This window comes from Rhincodon typus, chromosome 11, assembly GCF_021869965.1.
Source record: "Rhincodon typus isolate 14 chromosome 11, sRhiTyp1.1, whole genome shotgun sequence".
Lineage (NCBI taxonomy): Eukaryota > Metazoa > Chordata > Chondrichthyes > Orectolobiformes > Rhincodontidae > Rhincodon > Rhincodon typus.
Window position 1 is genome coordinate 73,114,703 of NC_063342.1, and position 17,422 is coordinate 73,132,124.

Below are 17,422 nucleotides of genomic sequence, written 5' to 3' on the forward strand. Positions count from 1 at the left end.
TACCCATAGTGTCCAGGATGTGTAGACTATGTGGATTAGCCAGGGAAAATGTGAGGTTATGGGGATATGGTGGGGGGAATTGGGTCTGGGTGGGGTGTTCTTCAGAGGGTCAGTGTAGTCTCGATGGACTGAATGGCCTCTATCTGCACTGTAGGAATTCTATGATTCTAAGACAAGTACAGAGGTAACTAAAAAAGTCATTGATGGTATAAAAGAGTTAGGAGCTAGCACAACGATAATAAGAACCCTGAGACCAATACTCATAAGGGTGACACTATGCAGGGACTCAGAGAAGACAGTGAAAACTGAAGAACAACTCTTGATAGTGGGGTCCTACGTCAGTGACCTCGATAACAGGAGTACTCTCTGGACCACAGCCAGATCATCTGTTCTTTAACTGGTAGTATAATGTGCAAAATGCAAGACTTGTAAATTTGTGATTCTAATAAGTAGTGCCATATAACAATATTACCTCCAAGTTTTTATCCAATTATTGCCATTTCACTCAGGGCAAAGGAATATTAGTAAAAAGTACAACACAGATATATACATGTTGAGATTTGTAGAGGTCCACAAGCCATAAGATTAGCCTTATCAGCTATCTGCCTAAATAAGGTCTAGAGACAGAGTCATACAGCACGGAAATAGACCCTTTGGTCCAACCAGTTCATGCCAAACACAATCCTGAACTAAACTAGTCCCACCTGCCTGCTACTGACCCATATTCCTCCAAACCTTTCCTATTCACGTATTTATCCAAGTGTCTTTTAAATATTGTAATTGTGCCCGCATCCACCACTTCCTCAGGAAGTTCATATTACATGCGAACCACCCTCGTTGCAAGCCTGAAGCAGAAATAGAGCAAGATAGCTACCATCTGGGACAATGGCTATCTTTAGAAGTTCTCACTTCATTACGCAAACTAGCAAATGAGCCAAAAGCTGCCATTTTCAGACCAGAAAAGTCTCCAATCTAATACAAACTATCCTGAAGAGACAAAATGCCTCCAAAATTTGATTAGGTTGAGGATGGAATTTCACACTGCTTCTATTCAACGGCTATGCAAATTGTATTTTCCATTAACAGGATGCTGTCCTTCCACACAGTTTGCATTGTTATGTATGAATTTCAGTAATGATGTAAGGCCAGGTTGGACACTCCAGCAATTGGTGATCAAAGCAGCATATTCTTTTGGATATTTGTAATAACCTCAGTGCAGTCTGTGATATTTTAAACCATAACTTAAAATACTACTAGATACTGCTCACTATTGCAGGAGCATCCTGGAATGCACAGACATTTCTCTATTGCAGGGCATCTTCTTCAACTCCACTCCCAGCAGTCTCCATCCTCACCACCAGCAAGTGGGAGGAACTCAGATTTCTTTGTCAGAAAGATACAAACCATCTAATCAGCTCCTACCTGCCATTCCACTAGTCCACCTGGTCAACTTCCTTTTAATGTTCCTCCTTGTCCTAGCCTTCTGCTGTGACCTTCTTTTCTAGTTTTTCTCCTGCCTCCCCTCATATCCTGTCTGAGCCATGAGATTCATCTCCTACTCCCTTGGGCCCATTCCCACTGATCAGCCAACTTGCCTTCCTGCTCCCCAAATCAGCTGATACGGTTATTGGTTCCTTCTCTTCAGGTGTTGTGTTTCTTTCCTTTCCATCTTTTGTCATCACCCCTTTCCCCAAAACATCCATCCTTGCAAACTAACTTCCCATCTCCAGCCTCTTCCTTTCCAAGTTCCTTGAATGTAATGCCCCCTTCCAAATCCATTTCTATCTTTCCCAGGACTCAATGTTGAACCCCTGCCATTAGGTTTTTCCCTGTCACAGTACCAAAACAACTATCAAAATCACAAGTCCTCTGCAACGTGACTGTCGTAAACTTTGCCCCTCATCCTTCATGACCTGTCTGCAGCCTTTGAGAGTAACCACACCATCCTCCTCTGACACCTGTCACCTTTTGTCCAGTTGTGACTACTCTCATTTGCTTCCAGCCTTCTCTACCTAATTATAGCTACAGAATCACTGGAATGGCTCCTCTTCCTGTTGTTCCCACTACCTCGTGTCCTCCAACAATCTAACCTTGGCCCCTAGTCTTCCTCACCTACATGCTGCTCTTCGGTGACATCATCCAAAAGCACAGTATTAGCTTTCACATGTACACCGATGACACTTAGCTCTACCTCATCATTCTTCACTGTTGCCAATTTATCAGTCCACTTATCTGATAGCCAGTACTGGCCAAGCAGAAATTTCTTCCAAGTTATTGGAAAGACTGAAACCATTGTTCTTGCTTCCCAGTTATAACACCCGTCCTCTAACTACCAATTCAAACCCACTCCCTGGCAACAGCCTGATACTGAACTCGTCTGTTCTCAAGTCCAGTGTCAGTAATGATCTCTGGAAGAGTTTCCAACTTCATATTGTGCCATCTCAAAGAGGCTTTTTCTACCTCTGCAACCTCGCTCAACTTCACCTGCCTCAGGTTTTTCTGCTACTGAAAGCCTCATTCATGCCTGCAGACTTGACTATCCCAAAACACTCCTGGCTAGTCTCCAACATTTTACCTTCTATAAACTTGAGATCATCCAAAACTCTGCTGCCTGTACCTTAATTTGAGCAAGTCCCCTGTCATTCCTAATCACCTCCAAACCCTCTGACCTAATTGGCCCCCAGACACACAACGTCTTGACTTTAAAATTCTCACCGTGGCTCACCCCCACACTCTAATTGTCTCTGACCTCAAAACACTCAAGTTATACGCACTCCTTTAATTCTGGCCTCCCTTGCATGACCAATTATAATTGTTCCACTGGGAGATGTATCTATAGTTACCTCAGCCACAAGCTCTGAAATTCCTTCCTTGTACCTGCATCCCCCAGGGGAGATGGCGGTATGGAGTTAATGCCACTGAACTAGTAATCCAGAGGCCAAGGCTAATGCTTTGGGTCACAGGTAACTGGGAGAATTTAAATTCAACTAACAAAGTCAGGAATTGAAAGCCACTGTCAATAATGGTCAACAAGACAACTATGATTGATTGTGAAAACACTAATGCTCTTTAGGGAAGGAAATGGTCGAATCCTAACTCCCCTCTGGAAGTGGCGAAGAGAGGCATTCAACTGCAGGTTATGTAGGAATGGGCATGGAAAGCTGGGTTTGCCAACACGCACATCCTTTGAAGGAATAAAGAAAAAAGTTCAGCTCAGAAGAATTGTATTGGACTCAAAATATCAACTCTGCTTCTCTGTCCAAAGATGCTGCCACACCTGCTGAGCCTCTGCAGCATTTTTGGTGTTTGTTTCAACATTTCTAGCATCTGCAGTACACAGCTTTTATTAAAAAAGAACAACTTTCTTTCTTTAAGACATTTCTTAAAATACATTGTTAGCTGTCATACCTGTGCTGTATGAAAGGCTCCCAAGAAGGCATTAACATCAATCTGTGTTGATGTCACATGGGAGTAAACTACAAACTGATATCAGGCTTACTTTTTAAAACACAGATTTTCTCTGGTTACCTAAGTGTGTGGCCTTGATCCTCTAAATACACGCCATAATCCTTTGCAATTTGATGTGTTAGATCTGAGAGTAATGGGATCTTCATTGGTCCTAATCCACCTTGTTTTCTTGGTGTATTTATCCTTTATAAAGCAAAATTACCTCTTTAAGAAGAGCACTCATTTACTTCATTGACAAAATTCAAATATAAACTGTTTGTGTTTACAATTTATTTCAATAGATAAACACCTAAAAGTACAAAGTAGAGATTCAACTGCAATTTAAAGAAGTAGAACAAAATTGGGTGGGTGGGGGTTAGCAAGTATTGGTTGCTTGAGGAACACCGGCTCAGAGTTGATGAATTGGAGTCTGAGCTTCAAACACAGTGACATATCAGGGAGTGCAAGGGTTACCAATGCTGTGTTTCAGGGGACAGTCACACCCCTAAGATTAACTACATCAAATTTGGTCAGGAACAGGAGGGTGTGACTACCAGCAAGGTAGGTTGAGGATTCTAGGAGGGAGGTAGTGCTGAAGCAGCCTCAGCCCTTGCTCCCTGTGTGTATGATAGCAGGAGCTGTAGGGAGGATGAGCAAACCAACCATAGCACCATAGTACAGGGAACCATTCAAGGGGTGGGGGGAGAAAAGAGAAATGTAGTTGTAATTGGGGATACTACAAACAGGGGAACAGATACTGTTGTGGCCAGGATCAAGAGTTCCAAAGGTTGTACTGCTTGCCTGATGCCCGGGTTCAGGATATCGCATCTGGGCTGCAGAGGAACATGGAGTGGGAGGGGAAAGATCCAGCTATCATAGGCGCCAATTACATAGGTAGGAAAAGGAAACAGGCTCTGCTAAAGGGAATATAAGCAGCTAGGGGCTAAATTAAAAAACCAGGACCAGAAAAGTAATAATCTCTGGATTACTAGCTGAACCACAAGCAAACTGGCACAGGGTCAACAAGATTGAGTGTGGCTCCAGGATTGGTGTGGGAGAAACGGGTTTAAATTCATGGGACTTTGGCACTAGTACTGGGGAAGAAGGGAGCTGTTACAATGGGATGGGTTCCACCTGAATCGTGCAGGGACCAGGGTCCTAGCGAATCACATAATTAGGGCTGCGTATAGGGCTTCAAGTAAATAGTGGGGAGAGTGGGTTCAGTTGCAATGAAAACTATGGAAAAAGTTAAAGGTGGTGGTGGTGGGGTAGGGGGGTGCAGTGTGGCTCAGCAGAGGTTATTATAATTTCCAGAACAAGTAATAGCACAGAGAATGTAAAGGGTCAGGAATCTAATTCAGGCACAGCAGACAACAAAGAGAAGGGGGGCAGTTGATGCAGGACTGAGGGCATTGTACTTAAAGTCAATAGCAAGAAGTGATATAGAGTTGGAAGGCAGAGAATCTGTGTGGGTAGAGTTGAGGAACCGCAAAGGAAAAAAGGCGTTGATGGGAATTATGTAGGTCTCCTAGTAGTAGTCAGGATGTGGGGAAGAAAATGAATCAGGAGATAGAAAAGGCATTTAAGAAAGGCACTATTACAATAATCGTGGGAGACTTCAATCTGCAGGTGGACTGGGAAAATCAGGTTGGTTGCAGATCTCAAGGAAAGGAATACATGAAATATTTACAAGGTGGTTTTTTTTGGACAGCTTGTACTACAGCCCACTAGGGAACAGACAATTCTGGGTTTGGTGATCAGATATGAGGCAGACTTGATTAGGGAGCTTAAGGTGAAGGAACCTCAAGGGGTCACTGGCTATAACATGATAGAATTCACCATGGAGTTTGAGGGAGAGAAGCTGGAATCAGATGTAATGGTATTACAATTGAGTTAAGGTAACTACAAAGATGAGGGAGGACCTAGCCAGAGTTGACTGGAAGGGGAGCTGAGCAGGGAAGATGGTCGGAGAAGCAATGGCAGGAGTTTCTGGAGGCAATTCGGGAGGCACAGCAGAAATTCATCCCAAGGAAGAAGAAACATACCAAGCAGAGGATGAGGCAACACGGCCAACAAGGCAAGTCAGGGGCCACGTGAAAGCAAAAGAAAAAGCATACAATGTTGTGAAGATTATCGGGAAGACGGAGGATTGGAAAGCCTTTAAAAACCAGCAGAGAGTAACAAAAAAAAAAGCACTAAAGGAGAAGAGGATAAAATACAAGGGTAAGCTAGCTAGTAATATAAAAGAAGATTGTAAGAGTTGCTTTTATATATCTAAAAGTTAAGAGAGAGGCAAGAGTGGACATTGGATCACTGGAAAATTATGCTGGAGTGGTAGTAGTGGGGACCAAAGAAATGGCGAAGGAACTGAACAGGTACTTTGCACCAGTTGTCACAGTGCAAGATACCAGTAGCACAGCAGAACTTCAAAAGAGTCAGGAGGACAGAGGTAAATGTGGTGGCTGTCACTAATGACTAGGTGCTGGAAGCTGAAAGATCTGAAGGTGGATAAATTACCTGGACTTGATGGACTATTCCCCAGAAGAGATAGGAAGAGATAGCTGAGGAGACTGTACAGGCATTGGTGGTGATCTTTCTGGAATCACTGGAGGCAGGAAGGGTCCCAGAGGAAAATGGCTAATGTAACATCCCTGTTTAAGAAAGGAGGAAGGCAAAAGAAAGGAAACTATAGACCAGTTAGCCTAACCTCGGTTGTTGGTAAGATTTTAAGAGTCCATTATTATGGATGAGATTGCGGAGTACTTGGAAGTGTATGATAAAATAGGGCTGAGTCAGCATTGCTTCATCATAGGGAGGTCATGACTGACAAATTTGTTAGAATTCTTTGAGGAGGTAACAAGCAAATTAGACAAAGGAGATTTATTTAGATTTCTGGAAGGCCTCTGACAAGGTGCCGCATTGGAGGCTGCTAAATAAGCTAAGAGTCCATGGCATTACAGGCAAGATACTGGCAAAAGGCAGAGAATACAGATAAAGGGGTCTTTTTCAGGGTGGCAACTGGTGACTAGTGGGTGTCTTTTCTTTTATTCATTTGTGGGACGTGGGCATCACTGGCTGCCCAGCATTTATTGCCCTTGAAAAGGTGGTGGAGACCTGCCTTCTTGAATGACTGCAGTCCACCCGATGTGGGTTGAGCCACAATGCCATTAGGGAGGGAATTCCAGCATTTTGGCCCAGCGACAGTGAAGGAACAGTGATATATTTCCAAGTCAGGATAGTGAATGGTCTGGAGGTGAACTTGAAGGTGGTGGTGTTCCTATACATTTGCTGCCCTTGTAGATGGAAGTGATTGTGGGTTTGGAGACAGCGCTCCCAATTTTGGCACTAGCCCCCAGATATTAGTGAGGAGGACTGTTCAGGGTCAACAGGACTGTTTCTGTCGTCATCTTTTCCGGGGCCTAGGTCAACGCCAGGTGATCCATCCGGTTTCATTTCTTTGAGAGTTTATAGCAACTGGTCCAAAAGAACATTAGCTGAGTTTCTGGATTAATAGTCTAGCAATAATACCACTAGGCCATCGCCTACCCTGCTTAAATACCAAGGATAGCCAATGCTCCTCCTGTATTCACAAAAGGGGAGATAGAACAAACAGGGACCATTTCGTTTGAGGTAGATGATGAATTTGTAGCTACATGGATCGGTTAACGTGATTAGCATAGACGCATTTAAGGGAAATCCAGACAAATATTTGGGAAAAGGACTTTGTTAGGATTAGATGACAGGAGTTGGGGGGGTAGGGAGGCTCGGGTACAGCATAAATAGCAGTCCAGACCTGTTGAGCTGAATGGCTATTTTCTATTGTGTAAAACCTTATGCAATAAAGTCATTGTGTTTGCTAACGAACATAAATATTCTTGATTATAATTTATGCGTTTGGGAATTTACCTCAATGAAAAGATAATAATTTCACTCATTACTTATTGTAGAAAACACACCAAAATAACATAGCTTGATGAACTGAGTGATTCTAGATTACAAAATATTCCAAATGTGTGACATTTATATTACACCAAGTGCCAGATCTACTTACCATGCCAAGTGTGTAAACTGAGAGTCAACAGAACAAGCTACCACTTCTGTGTTAATAGCTCTAAACTCATCAATTCTGTCACCAAAAGCTATGATCTCAGTTGGACAAACAAATGTGCTGTAAATTAAGAAAACAAAGCAATCATGAATGACGGAGCATTTATAGATTCAGGTCTTTGCTTCAAGAATATAACTAAATGGCAAGAGATTACAGGCAGAAACTTAAGAGTGATGCACCCAAAGAAAATACACAATAAAGCAATTATCTTTCAAAAAACAAGACAAGGCTTCATATGAAAAGCACTCAATCATGACACAAATAAATCTATCGCATTGAATTTATTCTGATTGGCACCAGGCTGTTTTTAATCTTTTGGCAAGATTATCCAAACACTTTGTTGTTACAGTATTCAAAAACAAAATCTGACATATGCACTGTTAGTAACTCAGTAGAACAAAAGCAAAATGCAACATCACATTTTGCTGGCAAGGAAATGGCAGTGCACATCCAACTGACAACACATGAACAGCAAATACTTCACTTTCAAAAAGTCACATGGGTAGCCAATTAGAATTTTGAAAAAGACACATCAATCTTCTCTTTCTTTCCCTGCTCTAATTGGAAAAGTTCCAGTGTTCTAGTTTCACCTTGAAACCACAGATTGTCATCGTTAACATCATTCTGGTGAATTTACATTGTACATTTTCTATGGTTTAAACATCCTCTCCGTAGGACCTGGGAAAGTTCTAAATCTGCACAGTGCTGTAACTGGCCTAACCATCATTTTGGAGTAGTGTTAGGACAGATTCTTAGGAGTGAGATGAATAGCAATGGCTCGTGGGATTGTATTCTTGGGACCTTTTCTGTGTGCTTTTTTTTGTATCAACGATTTGGCTATTGGATCTGAAGGGGATGCTATCCCAATTTTCTGATAATATCAGTAGGAGGTAACAAACCACGTGAGGACCAAAATAAATCTATATAAATAGAGATACTGATGAGCAAAAAGAGACAAATGGAATTTAATGTCAGTAAATACCAAGTAGTATATTTTGTTTAAAAAAATTATACTTCCAATGGCAGAATACTAGTTAATGCAGAACAGGAGAGCAAATCAGGAGTTCAGGTTGAGAAAGCCTGCAAAGCAGCACCTTAAGCGGCATTTCAATATAACTGATCTGCTATGTTTTGCAAGTAAAAATCCAGATGCAAAGATAAATATTGGACATTAAGACATTAAGACATTAAATATTAAGCCCATACTTAAAGTCTTGCATGCAGTTTCGAAAAACACAAAATTTAGCCACTAAGATCAACCTGAAAGAAACTACTTTGGGCAAAACATCCATGGAGCTTCCTAAGCCCTTTTCTTAAGATTTTGTGTAGAAGTAAAAAGGGAGTCAATGTAATCGGGGCAGCAATGTGGAGTTAAGGCCTCAGTCAGGTTAGCCCTCATCTTTTTGAATAGTGAAGTAGGCTTGATGAACTGAATGGCCTGCCTCCGATCAATTTGTATGTTTCTAACAGAATGGGGTTAAGTGAAGAAATTGCACAGAATCTTTTCCCATGTTCAAGCGCATGCAAGAAGAACAATGGGGTTGGAAAATCCAAGATCCTGGTCAATTTCTATTTTGTAATTGGCTGGGAGGCTGGTGGAGTTAAGACTCCAATGTGAACAGCAACATTAGAACATAGAACATAGAACAGTACAGCACAGTACAGGCCCTTCGGCCTACGATGTTGTGCCGAACTTTTACCCGAAACCTAAGGTCTATCTAACCTCCACCGCTACCTTATACTATCATCCAAATGCCTATCTAATAGCTGCTTAAATGCCCCTAATGAGGCCGACTCCACTACCCTCTCCGGCAACGCATTCCACGCCCCTACCACTCTCCGAGTAAAGAACCTACCTCTGACGTCTCCCCGATAACTACCTCCTTTCACGTTAAAACTATGTCCCCTCGTAAAAGCTACCTCCACCCTAGGAAAAAGTCTCTGGCTGTCTACACTATCTATACCTCTGATCATTTTGTACACCTCTATCAAGTCACCTCTCATCCTTCGTCGTTCTAAAGAGAAAAGCCCGAGCTCTCTCAACCTTTCCTCGTAAGACCTTCCCTCCATTCCAGGCAACATCCCAGTAAATCTCCTCCGCACCTTTTCCAACGCTTCCACATCTTTCCTGTAGTGAGGTGACCAGAACTGGACACAATACTCCAGACGTGGCCGAACCAGGATTTTGTATAGCTGGAGCATAACTTCACGGGTCTTGAACTCAATCCCTCTATTAATGAAAGCTAACACACCATACGCCTTCTTAACAACTCTATCCACCTGGGTGGCAGCTTTCAGGGAACTGTGAACATGAACCCCAAGATCCCTCTGCTCCTCCACACTGCCAAGAATCTTTCCGTTAACCCTGTATTCTGCTTTCAAGTTTGTCCTTCCAAAATGAATCACCTCACACTTTTCATGGTTAAACTCCATCTGCCACTTCTCAGCCCAGCTGTGCATTCTATCAATGTCCCCTTGTAACCTAGAACAGCCCTCCGCACTGTCCACAACGTGACCCACCTTTGTATCATCCGTGAACTTGCTAATCCACCCTTCCACTCCTTCATCCAAATCATTTACAAAAATCACAAATAGAAGAGGACCCATTAACAGATCCTTGTGGTACACGACTCGTAACTGAGCACCATGTTGAATATTTTCCGTCCACTACCACTCTTTGTCTTCTAAGGGTCAGCCAATTCTGAATCCAATCTGCCACATTTCCCCCATCCCATGCCTCCTTACCTTCTGCATGAGCCTACCATGGGGAACCTTATCAAACGCCTTACTTAAATCCATGTATACCACATCCATTGCTCCACCTTCATCCACGTGTTTGGTCACCTCTTCAAAGAATTCAATAAGGTTTGTGAGGCATGATCTACCCCTCACAAATCCATGCTGACTATCACGAATCAAACTGTGCCTTTCCAAGTGATCATAAATCCTGTCTCTCAGAGCCCTTTCCAATAATTTGCCCACCGCTGACGTAAGACTAACTGGTCTGTAATTTCCGGGGTTATCCCTGTTCCCTTTTTTGAACAAGGGAATAACGTTTGCCTCTTTCCAATCTTCCAGCACTATACCCGTGGACAGTGAGGATGAAAAGATCATCGCCAAAGGCCGTGTGATCTCATCCCTCGCTTCCCATAGAATCCTTGGATAAATCCCATCAGGCCCGGGAGACTTATCTATCTTCAACTTCCTCAGAATTCCTAGCACATCTTCTTTACTAACATCAACCTCCTGTAGCCTACCCGCCTGTTTCACAACGTCCTCCTCTACAACTAGGTCCCTCTCAGTTGTGAATACTGAAGAAAAGCATTCATTAAGGACCGCTCCTATTTCTTTAGGCTCTGTGCACAAATTCCCTTTACAGTCCTTGATCGGCCCTACCCTTTCTCTGGTCATTCTCTTGTTCTGCACATACGTGTAACAAGCCTTGGAGTTTTCCTTGATCCTATCCGCCAAGGTTTTCTCATGCCCCCTTATAGCTCTCCTAAGCCCTTTCTTCAGCTCCTTCCTGCTAACTTGTATCCCTCCAGAGCCTTTTCCGTTCCTCTTTTCCTAAACCTTACATAAGCCTCCTTCTTCCTCCTAACCAGTCACTCGACCTCCCTCGAGAACCATAGCTCCCTCACTCAACCGCATCTTCTCTGCCTGCTAGAGACAAACATATCAAGCACATGCAGTATGCATTCCTTAAACAATCTCCACATTTCTGTGGTGCTCTCCCTTGACAGCATCTGTTCCCAATTTATGTTACCCAGTTCTTGCCCAACTGAATTGTAATTACCCTTCCCCCAATTATAAACTTTACCCTGCCGTGTGTACCTATCCTTATCCATGACTATCGTGAAAGAAACAGAGTTGTGATCACTACTGCCAAAATGCTCTCCTACCAACAGGTCTAACACTCGGCCCGGTTCGTTGCCAACTAGAACAGAGAACAAAGTTCTCTGAACTAAAGACTTATAATACAAATGGTTTCCTTTCTTGTCTGTATTGTAAAATCGAAGGCAAGCCTGAGGGAGGAAGGGATGAGAAAAAGAGAGAAGCAAAATGGGGGAATTGTTGCAAATCATCATCTTTCTTTAGCCCCCACCCTCATTCTTTTAAGGAGCTTCTCAAACTGAGTGCTTTTATGACAATAATAGAAAAATAAGCATACACCTCACGAAACAGGAGTAACTACTCAAGCCCTAGAACTATTCTTATAAACTGGAAAATGAAAACATACAGACATATACAGTACTCATTTGAAACAATGACAAGAGAGTGATTATATTGCTGGGTTAAGACTATACAAGATAGCAGTGCGCACTGAGCTTTATAATGCAGTTAACTAGTGACCTAATCTAAATTTGTCTTATGATCAGTGTTTCACCAAAGCTGTCACCAATTCATGGACCAAAGGTTAATCTTGATACTTACAAATCAAGTGGATAGAAAAAGAAGACAAGGTATTTGCCTCTATAATCTGTAAGCTTCAGGTCTTTGAATTCTCCATTTATTACTGCTGTCCCTTCCCAGTCTGGTGCAGGTTTTGAAACTAAATATTTTAAAAGAGAAACAAATGATACACTTTGCATACACTTCAGGTTAACTGCTTTAGCAGAATTTCAAGGGGTAACACACACAATTTGCAATCATTATGTTACTCCTCAAAATAAAATTCACGTTCCACTTTTGTTTTGTAAGTTCCAGTAATTAACTTACAGAATCCAATTCAAAACACAATGGGTGCATCAATTTCTCCTCAGCACTGATGCCCTGATAAAAATACAGTTTTGCGTGCGTGTATCTGAGGTCCTCTGATAACTCAGAGTGGCCATTAATCATTTTTTTTTGTCTTCTTTGAACTGCTTTTGTTCCGCCAACTTAATCTCCTCTTTGACGCTGAAAAACTGTTTGCTGGTGCCATTTTTCCCTTCACACCCTGAAGACAACTTTCTTATTGTTAACTTCATCTCTAATTCTGCTCCTGTAATGTAGAGCAAGTATGTTGAGCACTGCAGTTAGTCTTCAACAGTCTAAAGCAATTTTGTCCATGATAGCTTTCAAACCTGGTCACTTGCCCAGCAGGTCTTCAGATTTTGGTCATGTTCAACAGTTGTCTCTTATCTTCATCAAGATTTTTAATCAAATACAGCTCTTTCATGCAAACAATCCAAGGTTTCTAGCAAATCATTTTAGCTTTCCTTAAAACTTATTAAAAGTTTCTTTAAGATCACTAAAATACCAAAACCAATTTTTCCCTCCCTCAACCAGATACACCAAGTGGCAACGGCACTGACCCTACTGTCAGAAGAAGGGGCACTTCAATCTTAGAAGGCCTTACCTTGAGAAACTTGGAGATTTCTCAAAATTATCTTGTCCTGTTTTGAGAAGAATCGGTCGTGTCTTGAATTAAAGAGTTTGAGAGCACCGATCTGCATCTTATGGTTGTCAAATTGCATATAGGTACGCCAAATTTAAAAAACAAGTCTTGAAATGTGGACACTACTGGTAAGCTTGGCATTTATTATCCATCCCTAATTGCCCTTGAGAAGGTAATGGTGAGCTGACTTCTTGAACCACTGTTGTCCTTGGGGTGATTGGGTATAAGGGAGAGAGATCAGGAATTTGACCCAATAAGTATGAAGGAATAGCATTATAGTTCCAAGTCAGGACAATGCGTAATTTCAGGAGAATTTGAAAGGAGTCGTATTCCCATTTCCTCCGTTCTTCTATGTTGAAGCAGCCTTGACCAATTACTGTAGTGCATCTTGTCGATGGTAGAAACAGCAAATATGGTGCATCAATAGCAAAGAGAATGACTGTGGGACCCCACAAGTACATATAAAATTTGATAAACTCCTATTTCTCAAGGTGGGGGAGATCATTTTGACCTTGAACAATAGTTTAAAACAGGGCAATATTGAGTCAGCTATCCATTACATAATGGAAATGAAAATCAGGTGCAGTTATAAAACGCAGTGAATCCATTTCACCTCATCGATTATAGGCAAAATTACACAGGTGGGGTCAGCAATATAATCTTTAAGGATATTGGATGGTGGCACCAAGTGTAAAGAATGATCAGAAATTAGACTTTATTTTCACTGATTTGGAGATTATTCTGGTTAGTGGTCATCAGGCACTTAAATTATCTCCCTTCAACTTTGTGCGGAGCTGGAGGAACACATCAGGCCAGGCAGCATCAGAGGAGCAGGAAAGTCGAAGTTTCAGGTTGGGACCCTTCATCAGGATGGGGGAGGGGAAAGAGAGCTGAGAAGCAAACAGAGGGAGGACGGTGGGGCTGGGGCAAGGTAGGTGGATGGTGATAAGTGGATGCAAGTAGGGGGTAGTGGGACACTATCTGCCAATCCCTACAACCCCCTACCTGCATCCACCTATCACCATCCCACCAACCTTCCCCCAGCCCCAACCCTCCTTCCTCTTGCGTCCTTGACCCGACACTATCTATCCATCTTCTTCCCCATCTACCTTACCACTGACCAATCCCCACTGCCCCTACCTGCATCTACCTATCACCATCCCACCTACCTTCCCCCAGACCCACCCCTCCTCACTCTATTGATTTCCCAGCTCCCTTCCCCCTCCCCATTTCTGAAGAAGGGTCCCGAACTGAAATGTCGACTTTCCTGCTCCTCTGATGCCGCCTGACCTGCTGTGTTCCTCCAACTCCACACTATTGACACTGACACCAGCAACTGCAGTTCTTTCTATGCCTTCAATTTTGTCTCTTTTGTGCAAAGGCAGCTCCACTTCAAAATGCGAACACAAAAACTGCACTCACTATCCATCAACATGCTCTACTTGCATGCATTGTTACCAGAAGGAAGGAAGGAAAACACTTTTTCAGAAGTACTAATGTGGGCAATCTTCTCCAAGGACTTTGCTTTGAAGTTTTAACACAACACTATGTGCCTTGGAAACCAAGTAGATTCCATTCAACAATAGCATCTCATATTGGGTCAAATCAAAGTTCAGAAAACAAAGAATCATTAATGGGGCAGCCTGCAAGAGTAAGAAGGTCATCATAGAGCTGAACATTGAGGATCACTGAAACCTCCATGAGACAATTAAGTTCAGGGTTGTCATTCAAGGAATTGAGGCAGGATTAAGGACTTTTGGTCCAAAGCGTGAGGTTCTTTTTATTCTCTTGTGGGACAGGGGCATCGCTGGTTGGCCAGTGTTTATTGCCTGTCCCTAGTTGTCCTTGAGAAGGTGGCAGCGAGCTGTCTTATTGAACTGCTGCAATCCATATAACATATGTTGGGAAAATAGTTACCAGATAATCTATACAACAGTCACCACACAAAAGGAATTCATTGTATAGGTCTTCGAAATATGCAATACAAATACGCACATCTTTTTCTACCCAGTTGATACTAGCATATGCTTTTCTAAAGCAAATAAAAATCTAGACATTAGAAATCTGAAATAGGAAGAGAACTGGAAAGGAGTAAGTGAAGGAAGTGTTAATATTTTGAGTCATAAAATTCATGGCCACAACAGTAAGATCTGAAAGATTTCTGAAGTGATTCCTGGATTTTTTGCTTGATATAGTGGGATTATATCACAAAATAGAAGGAAGTAAGACTCCAAAAATTTGGGTTAGTTTTAAAGGCTAAGAATTTTTGATTAAAGTACCTAAGTTGGTACTGATTTGTTGATTCTAAAAGAAAAGGCACCAAAACTGACGCAAGTGGGGATCCTCAAGATGATGCCACAGCTAAATTGACTCAGAATGACTTCAATGAACTCTTTATGTCAGATAGTAAGGACAATGAATTTGAGTGTTTTCAAATATTTTGATTGAAGTTACTATCATTTAATTAGTCCAATTCAAAACAATGTCGTATTAATTCAATCTGAATTAGAGGCCATGTTATTTTTTAGATTTCAAAATGAAGACCACCCACTATAGTAGTTCACATTTTTTATAAACTCAACACACAAGTTAACCAGAGACAACAAGGTGCAGGGCTGGATGAACACAGCAGGCCAAGCAGCATCATAGGAGCAGAGAGGCTGACGTTTCGGGCCTCGACCCTTCATCAGAAAAGGGGGAGGGGAAGGGGGTTTTGAAATAAATAGGGAGAGAGTGGGAGGCGGATAGAAGAGGGATAGAGGAGAGGATAGGTGGAGAGGAAACAAACAGGTCGAAGAGGCGGGGATGGGGCCAGGAAAGGTGAGTGTAGGTAGGGAGTTAGGAAGGGGATAGGTCAGTCCAGGGAGGACGGACAGGTCAAGGGGGCGGGATGAGGTTGGTCGGTAGGAGATGGAGGTGCGGCTTGAGGTGGGAGGAGGGGATAGGTGGGAGGAAGAACAGGTTAGGGAGGCAGGGACGAGTTGGACTGGTTTTGGGATGCGGTGGGGGGAGGGGAGATTTTGAAACTTGTGAAATCCACATTGATACCATTGGGCTGCAGGGTTCCCAAGCGGAATATGAGTTGCTGTTCCTGCAACCTTCGGGTGGCATCGTTGTGGCACTGCAGGAGGCCCAGGATGGACATGTCGTCTGAGGAATGGGAGGGGGAGTTGAAATGGTTCGCGACTGGGAGGTGCAGTTGTTTATTGCGAACCGAGCGTAGGTGTTCTGCAAAGCGGTCCCCGAGTCTCCGCTTGGTTTCCCCGATGTAGAGGAAGCCACACCGGGTACAGCGGATGCAGTATACCACATTGGCAGATGTGCAGGTGAACATCTGCTTGGTGTGGAAAGTCTTCTTGGGGCCTGGGATGGGGGTGAGGGAGGAGGTATGGGGGCAGGTGTAGCACTTCCTGCGGTTGCAGGGAAAAGTGCCGGGTGTGGTGGAGCTGGAGGGGAGTGTGGAGCGGACAAGGGAGTCACGGAGAGAGTTGTCCCTCCGGAAAGCAGATAAAGGTGGGGAGGGAAAGATGTCTTTGGTGGTGGGGTCGGATTGCAGATGGCGGAAGTGTCGGAGGATGATGCGTTGGATCCGGAGGTTGGTGGGGTGGTACGTGAGGACGAGGGGGATTCTTTTTTGGTTTTTATTGCGTGGACGGGGTGTGAGGGATGAGGTGCGGGAGATGTGGGAGACACGGTTGAGGGCGTTCTCGACCACCGAGGAGGGGAAGTTACGGTCCTTGAAAAACGAGGACAACTGAGATGTACGGGAGTGGAATGCCTCATCCTGGGAGCAGATGCGGCGGAGGCGAAGGAATTGGGAATAGGGGATAGCATTTTTGCAGGAAGGTGGGTGGGAGGAGGAGTATTCTAGGTAGCTGTGGGAGTCGGTGGGCTTGAAATGAATATCGGTTTCTAGGTGGTTGCCCGATATGGAGACAGAGAGGTCCAGGAAGGGGAGAGAGGTGTTAGAGATGGTCCAGGTAAATTTAAGGTTGGGGTGGAAGGTGTTAGTGAAGTGTATGAACTGTTCGAGCTCCTCGTGGGAGCACGAGGCGGCACCGATACAGTCATCAATGTAACGGAGGAAGAGGTGGGGTTTAGGGCCAGTGTAGGTACGGAAGAGGGATTGTTCCACGTAACCTACAAAGAGGCAGGCGTAGCTTGGGCCCATGCGGGTACCCATGGCTACCCCCTTTGTCTGTAGGAAGTGGGAGGAATTGAAAGAGAAGTTGTTGAGTGTGAGGACGAGTTCGGCTAAGCAGATGAGGGTGTCAGTGGAGGGGGACTGGTCGGGCCTGCGGGACAGGAAGAAGCACCATCGCTGCCGTTGCCACCGACACTGAAGTCGCGACCACCCTCACCGCTACTGCCGCCGCCTACCCCGCTCCTCCTACCTCCGACGCCGGTCCGCCCATCACCGACGCGGACGCAACTCCACCCACCGCCGGCGCAACTCCGCCCACCGCCGACACCGGCACAACTCCGCC

At 43.7% G+C, this 17,422-nt stretch overlaps 1 protein-coding gene across 1 annotated transcript in view; it reads right to left on the reverse strand.

Moving 5' to 3' along the window:
• Positions 1-3,504: 3,504 nt before the first annotated feature.
• Positions 3,505-17,422, reverse strand: part of prdx4 (peroxiredoxin 4) — a 21,765-nt gene continuing 7,847 nt past the window's right edge. The window contains exons 2-4 of the mRNA XM_048602636.1: positions 11,990-12,107; positions 7,499-7,615; positions 3,505-3,651 (exon numbers count right to left, since the gene is read on the reverse strand). Of these exons, the coding sequence (XP_048458593.1) occupies positions 3,525-3,651; positions 7,499-7,615; positions 11,990-12,107 (362 nt within the window). The 3' untranslated portion in view covers positions 3,505-3,524. The remainder of the gene's footprint in view (positions 3,652-7,498; positions 7,616-11,989; positions 12,108-17,422) is intronic.